Below are 16,656 nucleotides of genomic sequence, written 5' to 3'. Positions count from 1 at the left end.
CAGTTCTCTAAGTTCCGTTTCTAAGTGAAAGTTGTCATGGATATGTTAATATATTATTCGTATATATTCGTCAATATTTTCCAATAAGTTGGCCCTTTAGGTCGCATTTAGAGAAATCACGGAGCTTATACTATGTTGCTTTATGTCTATTCATAAAGTGAATAAAATTCTGTATACATGTATAAATATTATACCGAGTCTGTCGGCCGCAGATCCATATACCATAATAAACTTAAGAGCGAATTCATTAACCTCGCTCGAAATATTATTCAATTTATGGACAAACACTATGCTATTAGCCTTAGCCTACCTGCTGCGTACTGCGAAGTGAACTTTACTAACTTACTTAACCCTTGTATCGCGTACCTAATTTATAATTTTACTACTCATACTAAGAAACTACAAGTCTAATCTCAAACACGACGACGTCAAATTAGAAATTATAGTAAATTGCGTGTAGAGCGCTCTCCGTCGGCCCACAGCTATCTAAAATGTCATTTACTGCTTCATAATGCATGTTGACAAGTAATCATTATGAATCATTCGAGTATATGGCTGGAAAATCTGTCTATGCGCATAACGTATGGTACAACTGACAAACTAATCCTACGTTTATTCTTGTAATCGTGATATTTTGTTATTTACATGCTTACTTCCTAATTTAATGAGGTAGGTATACAAGTTTACAATAAACTCAAATCACAGTAGCAATTTTGAACATTTGCAAACTCAGAAAAATGCTTTTTTTTATTTATACTTATATATAATTATATATTGATACGTAAGCATTAGACTTCAATCTCATCAGGGGCCTTAGCCAAGTTGCAACAGTTGTGACAATCGACAGTTTTTTTTTTCTTTGACGTTACTTATTGTAGATTTGCCGCAGGTGGCATTAACTACTTGTCCGGACAAATGGGGAGCGCTGAAAGCTCTCACCCGGTACAACGTTTAAGACAACAGGCCTGAGGGTGCCCAGTTGGGCGCGAACCTCGGCTCAGGGCGTCGTCTGAGAGGAAAAAATATTTGAAAGAATTAATCGACCCTAGTGGTTCGATAGCGATAAGCGCTGAATGAGGGAACAATCGACAGTGACAGTGATAAAAATATATGGGATTGGCATGTCACCTTATGTCAATCCCATACATTTTTATCACTGACAATTTTCATAATCGTTAGCAATCTCTCCATATAGTAAGTGACGATGGGGTCGAGGGTGGGACATGCTTACCTAGAGAACGTATTGCCCCATAGTGGCTACAAGTTGTCTTCTGATTTTTTTACTCTGCCCACCCCGCTAAGACAACAACCGTGATAACGCCTGCGCTCATATCTCACGCTCCTTTTTACTTTTCCCCCGTCTGTTCCGTGTCGGAATCTCTTACTTTAGCTGTTTGCGATTCATCGGCGCGGGCGCAGGTTCCGTTACCGACAGTTATACAAACTGGCCAATGGCGCTTCAAATGGTTCGCGTCTGTCGAATTCTGAACGCTTTTGTCAATATATGGGTTTCTGTGTTGCCGTGAATATGTGTATTGTTTTTGTATCCGTTTGTGGATTAGGTCGGACTTTCTTTTGAAATGGTGGTTGTTTGCTAGAGAGAATTATTTTCACAACAAACGATTGTTCGTTTTTCATTAAGTTCAATGATTTATGTTTTCCCTTAGGTGTTAGGACCCTCGCTATGTAATTTTCGGCGACATTAAATGGTGTAAGAATAGCCACACCATTCGGTGATCGATTTTTTTTGTCATAGGTTAACTAAGCTAAATGAACTCCACACCTTTTTACCACTACTTGAAGGTCTAGAGAACCTACAAACAATAGCAACCCTGACACCAGGGTTGATGCAGTTGGTACTCCACCTCACAACCCACACGATAGAAGAATACAAACAATAAAAATATTATAGACCCTTCCTATTTTCTTCAGGTTTGAATAGTCTGAAGCTACTGACTTTGCTATTGAAATGTTTTTTTTATTTCTTATTATTAGAAACTCACAAAGACTGTCCTTTGTTTGGTAAGGACTTTTCAGGCTTGAATCACCTGATTGTCCGAAAAAGTAAGATGATTCCGTGTTTCGGAGGGCACGTTAAGCCGTTGGTCCCGGCTTTTAGCCATAAAAACACCTCCACCAAACCGCAGTGGAGCAGCGTGGTGGAGTATGCTCCATATCCCCTCCGGTTGATTGAAGGGAGGCCTGTGCCCAGCAGTGGGACGTATATAGGCTGTTTATGTACTCTTGTCTACAAATAATTGTTTTTTGTTTCCGTTTATCTACCAAAGAGTTTGTTTCTCTCAACATGTAATCTAACGACATTCCTAAGCCCAACTTTAGCCGTTACAGTAATCAAGCCAAGGTCACGATTTGAATGAGAAAGCTGACAGGGCCGTGAGGCAAGGTATTCATAATCATAATCAAAGACACAGTACCTATTGACGATGAATGGAGACTTAAACATGACTTGAGACTTAATCACTGTCACATTGTCATTCTACTTGTCAAGTATAATATAATATTTCGTCATAGTTCGTTCCGTGGTCTAATTGTTAGAGCGTGGGGCTCTCGATCTGGAGGTACGTCTTCGATTCCCCATAGTAACATTGTCAATATGACTTTTTTTGTGAGACTGTCCTTTTTATTACGCTATAGCAACGCGCTATGTCCGCGCGCCCCCGCTATCTGTCACTTTCATATTTTTTCTCTTCTCTGGACGATTGCGAACCACGCGCACACTATACGCGCCCTTTCTTAATTTTAGTGTGCCAAACTTGTAAAGAACCCGTGTAATCTGAATATATTGTAAAAGATTACCCTGAGATCCGACTGTTTTTTCTTCAACACCTGGCTAGCCACTCCCAAACGCCTATTTAAAGATCAGGCTAAGATCATAAGACCTAAATAAAATGCCAATAAAAATATAAATTTAAAAACTAAAATCCGACTACGGAAAAATCACGCTCTAAAAGTATGAATCAAGAAAATTGATATATTTCTCTGAAATTCTTTCGAATAGCGATGTTTACCACGGCTATTTACTAAACATAAAGAAATAATAATTAAAAAAGTTTATCCAGGTAAAACCCACGACACACATATATATACATTTATAACATTAAAATATACACACATTAATATTTAGATGGTAAACATAAAGGTTATATGGGTGCCGCAGCTCACCAAAAAAGGCCAGGAACATAGAGAAATATACCACCACTTAACCCAACACAATACTTATTCGATTATTTTTTGGCGCCTCCATTTCGCTTCGTGGCAGTCGGGTAAATAGCAACATCAAGATGTAATGTTGTGGTCAAACTCGATAGCCGCGCTACATTTATTTACTAAATTGATTTAAAATTACTCCACGCGTAATATACGAAAGTGAAAAAGTGACTAAGTATTTGCAAAAAACAGGTAATAAATAATATGTTTTACAGTTCATCATCCCGTTTCTCATACGGTCCGCTTACCTAACCTGAAGATTTGACAGATCCGGTTTTTTACAGAAGCGACTGCCTGTCTGACCTTCCAACCTGCGAAGGGAAAACCAGTCCAATACAGGTTAGGCCACATACCTCCTAAAATCCATTTCTCGGGAATTTGGGTTTCACGATGTTTTCCTTCACCGCTGAGCACGTGATAATCAGTTATGATCCCAATATCAATTGGAAAACAAATTCGACAATTGGTTTAGGCCTGTGCTGGATTCGAACGTGCGACCTCAAAGTGAGAGGCAAGCGTTCTACCAACTGGGTTACCACGGCTCCCTAAATACTATGTTTTGCGGTTAAAATTCGTTAAAAAACACTTTAGTTTCCAAACCGGGTCGTTGGAAATACGTTTTGTTGTGCTCGACCATACGCGTGCGCGGTCAGTTGCACGGTGCTTAATTGGGAAAACTAAAATGGCTCCATAACATATAAACGTTCGTTGGATAACACGCGTGCTGTAATAGCCTCGTAAAATCAGACTGATTTGTAATCAAATAAAACATAATTTATTGCACATAACAGTACAAAACAAAAACTTATACATTGTTTTACTCAAGGAATACAAAGGGTGTATTGCTCTAGAGTAAATTATTTCAGACAACCACTAAAAAGAAACTTCCATACAGAAAATTTGATGCGAAATAGCGTTAAAATCTATCAACTCAATTTTAGAGACTATAATACTAATTCCTGTATACCTGTCATATTCTTATCCGCCGAAAAAGAAAGGGACGGGTAATAATAAGTAAACAGGCATAAAATTTATAGAGCACACTTACATTTTTGGCAGAAATCTTAAACAACCCTCCTAAAATTAACAGCTGTCAATCAATCATCCGTCCCTTACACAGAAGCCATTCATCAAGAATTGAATTGAATCATCCGTCCCTTTTCTTTTTGACGAATAAGAAAATTACCGGTATAACTTAAAATATAATTAGGTCTGCAGGAATCAGGTTCACTAGAACAAACTTTAATTTTAATTTTGACAGCTCCATAGCGCCGTCCTTCATATACGATAAGTACAAGAAAGAGATAGAGCTAATTTTAGAACAGTAAATTTAATTTTAAAAAGTTTTCATGTTGTTTGATAGAACCAGCACCACTAAGTATAACAATATAAATGTTGGTTAGATAACTGGCATGCTGTAATGGCTTTGTAAAACGGCATTCAACATATAGCAGTCTGATTTCCATCACGTATTCGAAGGACTTTCTCGAGCTTTGCATGTGCAGGCGCAAGTTGTAAATGAAATTGGTGATCTAAACGCGGCACACGTGTTGTTCGTAACACTAAACGCGACGCATTTGTTATGCATGTTTATTGTAGTTTATTTCTTAATTTAAAGATGTTACCTACTATAATTTCGGTGATAACCCGATAGAATTAAGTTGACAGCAGACGTCAACCGGTTTGCATACCAGCGAGATACATTTTTGATTCGCCCGGGTTATTCATTCATTTACTCATTCTTCCTAAAATTAAGAGCTGTCAATCATCCGTCCCTTTCCTTTTCGGTGGATAAGAAAATGACAGGTATAACTTAAAATAAAATTAGGAGGTGTATGCAGGAATCGGGGCCATTATCTTTAGTCTTCATTTTTCTATAGGGCGGAAAGGTACCTACCTAATGTAATCAGTCGATACAGCATTAGTAAGTCATCTACATAATACCTTAACCAAGCACATTGCAACCAGCCCTGTACTTGGCACATATTATCGTGTCAATCAGTCGTGTTACAGCCAAGTCCCAGTGAAAGCGGGCCATGTTTGACCCCACCTGCTTTATCTGTTAACCCTACACCGCACTCACAAAGGGCCATAACTTATGTGGGAATATATTGCATGTTGTGGGTTAATTACTAATTACAAGTATGATTATGAGTTTAAAATGTAGGTATTTTTACGCGAGTATTACTAAAAATTATCGTCGTGTGATGTCTGTGCCTCTGATTTTCTATGTGAAATATAGTCATGAACTTATATTTTATTATTATAGGTATATTTATTTGCATATATAGATTATGTCTATTTAAACGTCGATTTCTTTCAATTAATATCATTCTAGGTACAAATTTCAAACACTTTTGACCTGGAGAGAAACAATGTTTTTTTCTCTCTCTTTATTTAAGAGCTGCGCTCTTGTCGGTGGAGTAATCGCCATTCCTCTCTTCTTCCCGCCAAATCCTTTACCTCCTGATACGACACGACCTGCACCTTCACTTTTATTTGTTTCATAAACGTTCTCCTAGGTCTACTCCTTCCTCTCTTCCTTCTATAATGTTTGTTATAAATGAATCATGTCGTATCAGGTGGCCAATCATATTTCCTCTCCAGTTCTCTATAGTCTTCATTATGGTTCTCTTTTCTTCAACTCTTTCCAATGTTATTTAATTAAATTAATTTATTTACCCATGTTAGTATTTAGTTACTTTATCGTTTGAAACATAGGCTCAGCCTAGTTCAGAGACCAGTAACCTATCTTGTACCTTATTTCTAACTACTACTACCTGATTATGTAGTTTATACACAACTTATTTTATTATTTTAAGACTAATTTCCTGTTGCAAAGACAATGGCGATCTTCAAAAAGTCGTGAATCTATTTAAATGGTAAAGTAGCAAAACATCAAGTTTCTTTGTCCACCAACTCGTGCGCATTCCACCGACATTGTGTCGCAAACGGACCGTGAAATCCTGAACTATTGGAAACATGTCGCTCACTTTATATTACAGTTTTATTTGCATTTTTATTGGTGGTAGCTTATAAAGGCGAAAACCGTCTGTGAGAATCATGTCTCAGTTTTCTGGGTTTGCGTGTTAATGACGATTTCCTTAAACGTAATACCCTACCTACCTCTCACCTACGGGGTACAACGTAGTACCCTTGCCCAGGGATACGCGTGAAGACCTCAACGGTTGCAGAGGCAGAGATGGGAGCCATTGGTACGGCAATGCAGGTCGGAAGGGACGAGTCACAGGGACTGTAACCTGGAATCTGACGGAGGACAGCAGTATCTGTCAGTACCATTCAGAGTCGGAGGAAATAGACTGCTCTGGGCGCCATCCCACTCCCGTCAGACAGAGTACTGCGGGGCGGAAGGCAAGACGGAAACCACTGCCCTATTTTCCCCTAAAAAGTAGCATGGAGAATGCTACACCGACAAGAGCGTGGCTCTTAAATTAGTGATGTTGATGAATACAAATTACAATGAATGTAGGTACATGTCCAAAATGTATAAGTCTAATCAAAAAGACCACCCCACCAGTGGGAAAGTGCGCTGAGGGCACCCATAAAGCTATAATATAACATTGGATTTCATTTTTACAAAATCTAAATTTGTGAATTTAAGCTCGCCTTTTTCAAGAATATGTTATACTCGTAAGCGTGGTTCTGCGTGGTGACAATCTCTTTCGATGGATAAAAAATACATTCATAATACAACAACCATTTAAAAAAACATACATAAACTCACGCCTATTTCCCACCGGGGTAAGCAGAGACTATGGAATTCCATTTGCTTCGATCGTGGCTTCATCCACATTCATCAAATGTTTCATACACGCACGCCGGTTAAGAGTAGAACTGTACTGTACCTTTTCTAAGGACATCTCCAATTTGGTCAACGTCCTTCTAGGTCTTCTTTGGTTCTTAGGTTTAATATAAAACAATGTTTTTATATTCATCAGCCGTATGACGCCCACTGCTGGGCATAGGCCTCCCCCAAGGATCTCCACGACGATCGGTCCTGCGCTGCCCGCATCCAGCGGCTTCCCGCGACCTTCACCAGATCGTCGGTCCACCTTGTAGCGGGCCTACCCACTGAGCGTCGTCCGACACGTGGTCGCCACTCCAGAACCTTTCCGCCCCATCGGCCATCGGTTCTCCTCGCTATGTGTCCTGCCCACTGCCACTTCAGCTTTGCAATTCTCCGAGCTATGTCGGTGACTTTAGTTCTCCTGCGGATCTCCTCATTTCTGATTCGATCCAGCAGGGAAATACCGAGCATAGCTCTCTCCATTGCCCGCTGAGCGACACCGAGCCTCCTCACGAGACCCATAGTAAGCGGCCACGTCTCACTGCCGTAGGTCATCACTGGCAACACGCACTGGTCAAAGACTTTCGTCTTGAGACACTGAGGTATTCTGGACGAGAAGATATTCCGCAGCTTCCCGAACGCTGCCCATCCGAGTTGGATCCGACGAGAGATCTCTTTCTCGAAGTTGGACTTACCTAACTGGATTATTTGTCCTAGGTAAATGTACTGGTCTACAACTTCGAGTGTAACGTTCCCAACCTGAACTGGAGTGGGTGCGACATGGTCGTTGGACATAATTTTTGTCTTTGCCATGTTCATGCTAAGACCCACACGTTGGGATGCGTTACTGAGATGCTCGAGCATGGTGTTCAGGTCTTCCAGGGTCTCAGCCATTAGGACTATATCATCGGCAAATCGAAGGTGCGTCAGGTACTCGCCGTTGATGTTGAAGCCAACCTCGCCTGCACGCGGTACATCCTGCTATTCAACGAAAGAGGCTCTGGCGACCCACCAACACGCACTGGACCAGCGCGGTGGGCTTATGGTCCAAACCCCCCCCCCAATATGTTTTTATATTAATCAACAGTTATTCCCAATGTATAGTACGCCATACGACCTACATCCAAACAACTGCAATCACTCACCTCCACATATCTCACATCATTTAGTTAACGACCGTACATGTCGGCAGCTTAACAAGGAACATATCTGTGCAATCTCGTGAGAAACTCTTTGTACCATAATACACTATTCAGACGATGGAAAACTGTGGAAACCTTGCTATGGACACGTACTTTCACTGACTGTACCGGGACAAATCAGACACAATCTCTATGATATAGTATATTTATTTATTTTATTAAAAAACCAAATATGGGGTATTAGTGACATCGTAATGAAAAATTTGAGGGATGATTCAGACCATGATTCTGAGTTGATATCAAGTGGAATTATCCGTCGGTGCGGCTCGCCAGTTCTGTTTCTTGAACTTGGCTTGACAAGCTACCGCGTGTCTAGATTAAGATTTTTAAATATGGAAACACTTTATAATTGCATTCGTTCGCGGAGCTTCCGCTCTTTCTTCTCTCGATACAACACAAGAACAACGCTGCTGTTTTATTTGGTAAATAAAATACCACCGCCCCGACACCCAAGGAATTCTTCAGGTACGGATACACCGAAGCAGTAACTATTGGCAGGCACAGGCGAATGCAAGCGAGACATTAAATTAGGTTACATAATGAGTTGTAAACTTACCATCACAGGGTCACATCTCGATGTTACAACTTTTACCTCCAAGCCATTAATTATCTCCTTATTAACTCGATTATCTATTTGTACATACGTAATCATTAATCAGTCTTTTTATCATGTCTACAACCTACTTTTAAAAATGAAATCACTTCCTACTATCTGTTGACTAATTATTCATTTGTAATTGTTTCAGATGGAGTAGGAAAGCGTTCAGAGATTACCAACACAAATGCTTATCAACACCCTGATGGAAGGCGACACGATAAGCACGAGCAACCTCCTGTCTTCCATCAAGAGACTCAACGGCGACGGCAGGGAACACGGAACAATCAAGGCTTTACTCAAAAACTTCATCCTACCTGAAGACAACATGGCTATCAAACAAAACCAAAGCGAAAAATACGTCTACACTATCCCCGTCAAACCACCCGTCACTGAAAGGTCAAAGTCGATCAACGAAGCTAAACAGGCCTTCCTGAACTCTACTGTTAATCCAATCCCAACCTTACCACGTACTTACTTAAAGAAAGAACCGACATTGCACTACGCACAGATCGCTATCACCACGGATGAAGATACCAGAAGCACTGGCGGTGGGAAAGAAATTAAACCAACCATAAATACAATCAAACACAAAGTAAGCACTCTACCAGTAGACATGTCACCAAACATTAAGAAAAAGGTGGAACCACAACCAAGGAAAGTGAGTTTTAAAATAAAAAATGCATCCGCGTCGTATCGACGGCCACCGCTAGCTACGAAAACTGTGACAATACCAAGCACTAAAGTCTCGGAACTTACAAAAAAGTTCAATGACTTAATGACTGATTCTCAAAACGGACCAATCAAACAGTCTAAACTTGTGAAAACAATAGAAGATCTGCAGTCTACGTCACGGTGCGCTAGCAATAGTTCAACTCCCTCATCCACACTCAGTTCAAGTCCAAATATCAAGATAGTAGTACGTCAAAGAAGAGGCTCTAAAAAGAGGAACAATAGAAAAAGATGTTCCAGCATGGACTCAATAGACAAACTAATAATTTCAGACAATTCCTCAGCTAAAATTCGTGTTATACGATCAAAATCCGACGGCAACAAAATTCCTAAATCGCCCAAAAAAAGATTAAAATACCAAGATTCAAGTGAACAACAAAGTGGATCAGATTCCGTTGATGGCACTCCAACTAAACCAAAACCTTCTGAATCTCCCAAAGACAAACAACCTCAAGAAAGAAACGTAGTAAAAAATGTCATCAAGAAATTCGAATGTGAAATAAACGCCCAATCAACCTACAATAATACTTTGAAAAGACAAACCGATGTAAAGAAAAGTACAATACCTATTAAAGAAAAACCTAAAGTACCTGAAAAGAAATCGACATTAGTATTAACGAAAAATCTTGTTGTGAAAGATGGTGTTCCGAAAATTAAGACAGTTAAACCTCTTCCCAACGATACATCTTCAAAGCAGGAAGTGAGTAAAGAACAAAATATAGAAGCTCTTAGAAAGAAGGAACCAATTTATGACAAAAAGAAATACAAAACAAATTACATACATTCCGTGAAATTGCCCCTTCATGTTGTTGAAATAATTCAAGAAGATATTAATGAAAATAACGTTACGATAACAAATACCAATGAACAAGATTTGCTTACTCCGGACAAAAACTACTCTAAAGAAGACGAAAAATCATATCAGGAGCTGACGTCTCAAATAACACCTAACGAATCTTTTCTCTGGAGGCGAAAGAGTAGTACTCAAATATACTCGGACAGTGAAAAGTCCATATCGGACAGTCCTTATAGTTTTATTAGTATTACTATGAATGAAAATACAATCACTTGCTCAGACGATCCAGAAGAAATCTCAGTCAAAGACGAATCTCAATCATTTGAAATTATCACAGAATCTCAAGTAACAGTTACAAAAAACGAAAGTAAAACCGATTCAGATTTTGAAAGTAATTTGGTTGAAGCATACAATAAAGAAATCCTTGTTGGATTTACAAGTAAACCGAAGAAAGAACCAGTACCCGATGATGACTACGAACCATTAGAACCCAAAAACGTCGAAAACGTTTTAGTAATACCGATTAAAAGTGCCGATAGATCTTCGAAGATTAACTGTCCGTTGCCGGAAATACCTAAAGTGACGACACAGACGCCACCAGAGTCGCCACAGAGGGACGGAAAGGAGAACATTTACCAGTGCTTATTAGAAATGAGGTCGCACCCTGAGGGCGACGAGAGTAGTATACATAACTACGAACTTTGCGAAGAGCAGTTGGAAGAGAGAACACGAGGGGATGGAGACAGTGACGACGGTTACGAATACTGTAAATCCCCCATTAAACCTTATTGCTTAACTTCTAGTTCTGGTATCCAGATTGCCGAAGGCTACCAGCCCTATTCTAAAGGAAACGATAAGAACTACACGATTTCAAAATCAGTAAGTGGAACATCCACTGTAAGTTATGAGAAAATAGGTTCCGACAGGATTTACGAAAAGATTCCAGCACATCAGTCAAAATCTAAAGGCAGTAGTCCGAGCTACAGCAACAGGCATTCTTTCGTGTCCACTTCGGACTACACGGGCTACAATGACAGTGAAAATATCTACGACACGATCAAGCACGGTGATGGGGCTTCTTTGTCTCATTGCTACGAGAGCATCCCTAATAGTCCGAGTATGGTGAAGCTGAGGAATAATTTGAGGAAACAGCTATCATCTGCGGCACAGAAACGCCTGTCCTTTGATACAGTGTCGAACATAAGCCAATCTACTTTATCCAGTGAGCAGAAAACGAATAGCATATATGGACAGAGGTCTGTGATCAGCTACAATGGGCAGGAGATTGCTTTCCAAGTGCCAAGCAGTGAAGTCAGCGCAAGTGGCAGCGACAGAAGTGACGACTGGGTTGACGTGTCTGATGAGGAAAAGAACGAAGAACAAAAGATCATCATGTAAGTATAAGTAAAACTTACTTCAACCAATGAATGTTGTAATTTGAACGTGTATGAATTTGTTACGGTTATTGGCCAAGCATGCGTAGAAATTGAAGATAAGAAAGTACATGCAAGTAGGTAGTGTGTTGAATTTCTATGCATAATATTAATTACTAGAATCGTGACGTGGTGGTAAGCCAAGGTGACGAATTAATACACGTAGCGCAACATGAAGACATGATATTTCCGAATAAAATATATATGCAAATATTGCAATCGATATTAAAAACATCGAAAATGTACACACAAAACAAAAAGATAAATAATAGTAGTCATATTATAGTAACAAAGCTGTTTACAAAAACATCTGTCTAATGTAATTCTGATAAAACTGCTAGATCAATATTTGGTATCATAACAGGTGACCTAATAAAGTTACTCCGGTCAAATAAGAGGGGAATTGTAATCAGAGTTCCAAAGAGAAACGCAAACATTCTTATCTGTGATAAAACAACACTTTCGCTATTTGCAGACAACTCAGTTCAGGAATAGGCCGGAAGAGTGGCTTACCTATCTGCAGCTATATTTCTTTTTTATATTTCAAATATGGAAATTGTGCGTTGCAGTGTTCGAGAAAGAAGTCGAGGAAGAAAGAGTCCCGTCAGCTGGTCGCAGAAGGTCAGACATCAATGGCAGAAAACACCGAAACAAAAGAACGGCGATAAAGGTAAAATTGCATGCTATTACTTGAAAACACGCGACTTGAAATTAGCTACGCTTAATAAACTGCAATTTAAAGAATGTGTACTGTATTGCCTCGCAAAAAGATTGTTGACACAGCGCCATCTATGTTCCTATTCACGTAACGCTAGGTAGTGATCGTTACGAAACTGTACGCAACTTACGGTGATCGACAACAGATGGCGATACTGCATCGTATTTAAATCTACTACATTTTACATACATGATTATATTACAATGTTTATTTATGATTTTTGACCTACAATGCTACAATATTTTAAAATAATATTTTTAACAGATTCTAATGTAATGTTTCTAAATGATATACCTAACCTGATTACTACCTACTAAATCCCATCATCATTTTCTTTTATAAAGTTTGCGCAACTAATTTTGTATTTTTTCGGATGCAAGTTCATAAATAGACTTGCAAATTTACAAGTGTTAAGTGCAATGCAAGTGACAACAGGCGGACTTGCGCAAACGCACGATTTTGCCGCCAGTTGCGCAAAGGTGGCGACAGGCGTCCTACGCGCATAGCTCACGGATTTGAAGCGGTTTTATTGATTTTATCGCACGTTTTTGTAGGCTCTACGTTTTCTAGGTTACCGCTTTATCCTTCGGGGAATCACATTATACGAAATAGTTTTTAATTTATGCTTGTTTGTAGCAGAATTTGTAGACTATACGTCATCAAAGTGTTTTTAAATAGGATGATTCATCTTCATTTTAGATTATGATTTAGTAATAGTTTTTCTTTAATAATATTTTCTCTTGTTTTAAGTTTACGCGGTTATTATCATAATTAAAACACATAATAACGGCACATATCCCCATTTAAACGCGGTAAGAACCCGTTATTATGTGTTTTAATATTTTCTCTATCCAATGTTTCGTTAACATGCATAATACATAGACACTTACCTAACTTCAGTCTTCCGAGAACCCATTAAATTGCGTTTTTCATTGCTGCCAATGTGACATAACACCTACTTCCTTTGTTTACTTAATTGTATAGGTCGTAAATTGTATTATAAAAATCTTATTAAGATTTATAAGTCTTACCTAAGCGCTCTCTTTCCGAATCTACTACGGAATGCAATCCCGACTCGAAATCGCAAATTCGAGATCCCGCAGGCTGGAAATATCAATCCCGCGAGATCTCGAAATTTTCGGGATCTCGTTTAGTTCATAAAAAAAATAAAAGTTAGGATGGCTGAAAACGATGAAAACTGTGTGGTTGCGACAGTGAGGTTAATTAAAACAAAATATTTTTTCTCAATATTACTAACTAAATAATTAAGTTTTCTTTGGAAATCAGCATAATCAAAACAAAAAGTATAACTCAAGGAGATTCGCCTTCGCGCCGACAATCTCGAATGTGATCTCATCATAATATTAAACGACATCTCGCAAGGTCGGGATCCCGCAACATCGGGATTACATTCCCTACAATCTACTTCTAGCATTGTACTCTATTCATATAGGTAGGTACTCTTGTCAACTACTCCATGATATTACATAACAGTACATAAACAGCCTATATACGTCCCACTGCTGGGCACAGGCCTCCCCTCAATGAACCGGAGAGAGTATGGAGCATACTCCACCACGCTGCTCCAATGCGGGTTGGTGGAGGTGTTTTTTTACGGCTAATAGCCGGGACCAACTGCTTAACGTGCCCTCCGAAGCACGGATTCATCTTACTTTTTCGGCCAATAAGGTGATTCTCACAAAGCAATTTCGACAATGTCCCCATCGGGAATCGAACCTGGACCTCCAGATCGTGAGCCTAACGCTCTAACCATTAAACCACGGAGGCTGTGCTCCATGATATTATGATGTGACTATGCTTGCTGCACACAGAGCCGGGATAGCGCGGGATATTGTTTGCGATTTCCCGTTCTTCAGCTTTCCCGGCGACGCTGTGTATATTAAGCTTAAAGACAAAGTTATCCGGCGAAGTTATTACACGGATGTCAACATCCATAATTGTTTATAGACCTATAAAACAATCGTAATCACGGCAATAATACTTAATCTAGTGCCTAGACTAAACTCCATGTTGCAATACAAGTTCAGGGACCACGCGGCGCATGCGCGGTGGGCGGGCAGTAATGGCTGCCGGATTCCTGCGCCCGCGCACCGACGCGTGCCTACCCCGGCTTAGATTAGGATTTACTAGCTCTACTTATTGTTAGTTATGTTAAATTTGGTGTCGTAGTTTTGTGCTGATTGTTATTCAGGTTTTGAAATTGGTTAGTTAAATAACGTAATACATAACTAAGCCCCGTTACATACAGGCGCTACCGCGAAAGTTGCGGGCTGAGGAGTGTATGAGAACGCATCGTACGGCGAAAAAAATATTCCCGACTCGTGTTGTGTGGGGCAACACCCGTGTTGCCCACAAGCCTCTATGTGAAGCAAGCTTAAGAGGAGAGGTTTCAGACAATAACTTAAAGCCCTTTTTGACGTTGGTGTTAATTTCTAAGTTTGGGCAACGACCAACTTAATTTGACCCTTTAATACCTGTCTTCTTATACCATGACCAACTCCAATGTCCTCAAACAGCACGTGAGCTGCAGCGTAGGTATCGATTACTAGCAAAACGAAACGATATGTAGGTAACACGGGTTAAAATCGATCTGATACCAGTGGCCTACTTAGATAAGAACTGCCTACTGAAACACCTGCAGTATATTTACTTATCAATATTATTCATACATTTGTACGAAACAGTACACAAGAGAAAATTAATAAGTACTCAATTGTAAAAAAATATCCCTTATATTCCGCGCATATTTATTTTTAATTTGTTTTTCTTTTGTGTTTTTTTAATTACTTACTCTTGAGAAAGATCAGGGTTTGTTACCTTACAGACAATTGTGAATTTTTGTGGAATTAAAAAGAAAAGGAAAATTTTGTTTTTGTGAAATCTATTTACTCTCTGAAATCTATTTACCAGTTGGTAAGTGTTTTTGTTTTTTGCTTTAATCTATTCTGAACGTAGGTAATTGATAAAGTAAACTAAATAAATTCTTTCTCTTGTTGGTATGAAGTGTGTGGTGTGCCCCAGTGGAGAGCAGAGAAGACTCTGTCCCCCATAGGGGCCGGGTTTATGGTCTTGTATTAAACCAAAACGTATAACAAAACAAAGGTGTATAGCTACACTACACTATTAATTAATATAAATGACTATCTCATAATCACTATCTTTATGACGGAAATAATTAGTAATTCATCACTAATTAAAAAAGTGACAGGAGCACATTTAGCATGTAAATCTGAATTGTTGGTTTTATGCTTATATGTAATAGGCAATCGACTGTCGTCTGGGTTATTTGCGTGGCATTAAACTCTTGCGCACGCAACTTTCAGCCGTTGTGAAAACCCAGACATTATCAATACTTACCTGATTAAAAAGAGCTATTATACAGTAGACGAATTTTTAAATGATAAGTTTTAATTTTAATACACACTTCCTCTCTTCCCTTCAAAGTTGTTGTGCCCTACAGGGTTATGTTTTAGTTCCTATGCCTATGTAACACCCCATTCTCTCTCTGTTTAAGAGCTGCGCTCTTGTCGGTGGAGTAACCGCCATTCCTCTCTTCTTCCCGCCAAAACCTTCACTTCCCGATACGACACGACCTGCACCTTCTCTTTTATTTGTTTCATAAATGTTATCCTAGGTCTACCCCTTCCTCTCTTCCCTTCAATTTTTCCTTCTATAATGTAACACCACATTGTACTACATAAAATGCCATAAATAATTGAGATTTTTTTGAGATTTGTTTTTATGTAAGTATAGTTATAAAACCGATTGAAGAAAAAGAAATAAGTGTTATTTCATATTTTCTTTACATATATAGGCGTCAAGAAATAGCAAAAAAAAACTCATTGTGGTGCTGCGGTCCACTGGCTTGCTTCTCAAACGAGGAGCACCAGTTTGAACCCCGGTACCGGATTTTCATCAATTAGTCATTAATTTAATTTTCACTTACACAGTTTTCACTCGACCATTATAGACGGTGATACCGCTCACTTATCACGTTGGTCTAACAGAAATCTCGGTGAGGTGTGGGTACTTAGTTCATCTTGCGATGGATGTACCTCTCACTACCCCAATTGGGATGTAGTCGTGAGCGTGAAAAAGAAATAGCAGCGAAAGAACGCGTTGT

The 16,656-nt window shown here is 39.2% G+C and overlaps 1 protein-coding gene across 7 annotated transcripts in view; it reads left to right on the top strand.

Moving 5' to 3' along the window:
• Positions 1-16,656, top strand: part of LOC126367291 (uncharacterized) — a 177,944-nt gene that overhangs the window by 96,492 nt on the left and 64,796 nt on the right. For all 7 annotated transcript variants that reach the window (XM_050010718.1, XM_050010723.1, XM_050010721.1 and 4 more), the window contains 2 exons: positions 8,985-11,755; positions 12,364-12,464. In XM_050010718.1, coding sequence (XP_049866675.1) covers positions 9,021-11,755; positions 12,364-12,464 — 2,836 coding nt within the window. In that variant the 5' untranslated portion in view covers positions 8,985-9,020. The remainder of the gene's footprint in view (positions 1-8,984; positions 11,756-12,363; positions 12,465-16,656) is intronic.

Source organism: Pectinophora gossypiella, chromosome 6 (assembly GCF_024362695.1).
Source record: "Pectinophora gossypiella chromosome 6, ilPecGoss1.1, whole genome shotgun sequence".
In the NCBI taxonomy this organism is placed as follows: Eukaryota; Metazoa; Arthropoda; class Insecta; order Lepidoptera; family Gelechiidae; genus Pectinophora; species Pectinophora gossypiella.
Note: the sequence above shows the minus strand (reverse complement) of the source record. Positions and strands in the feature narration are given on the sequence as shown.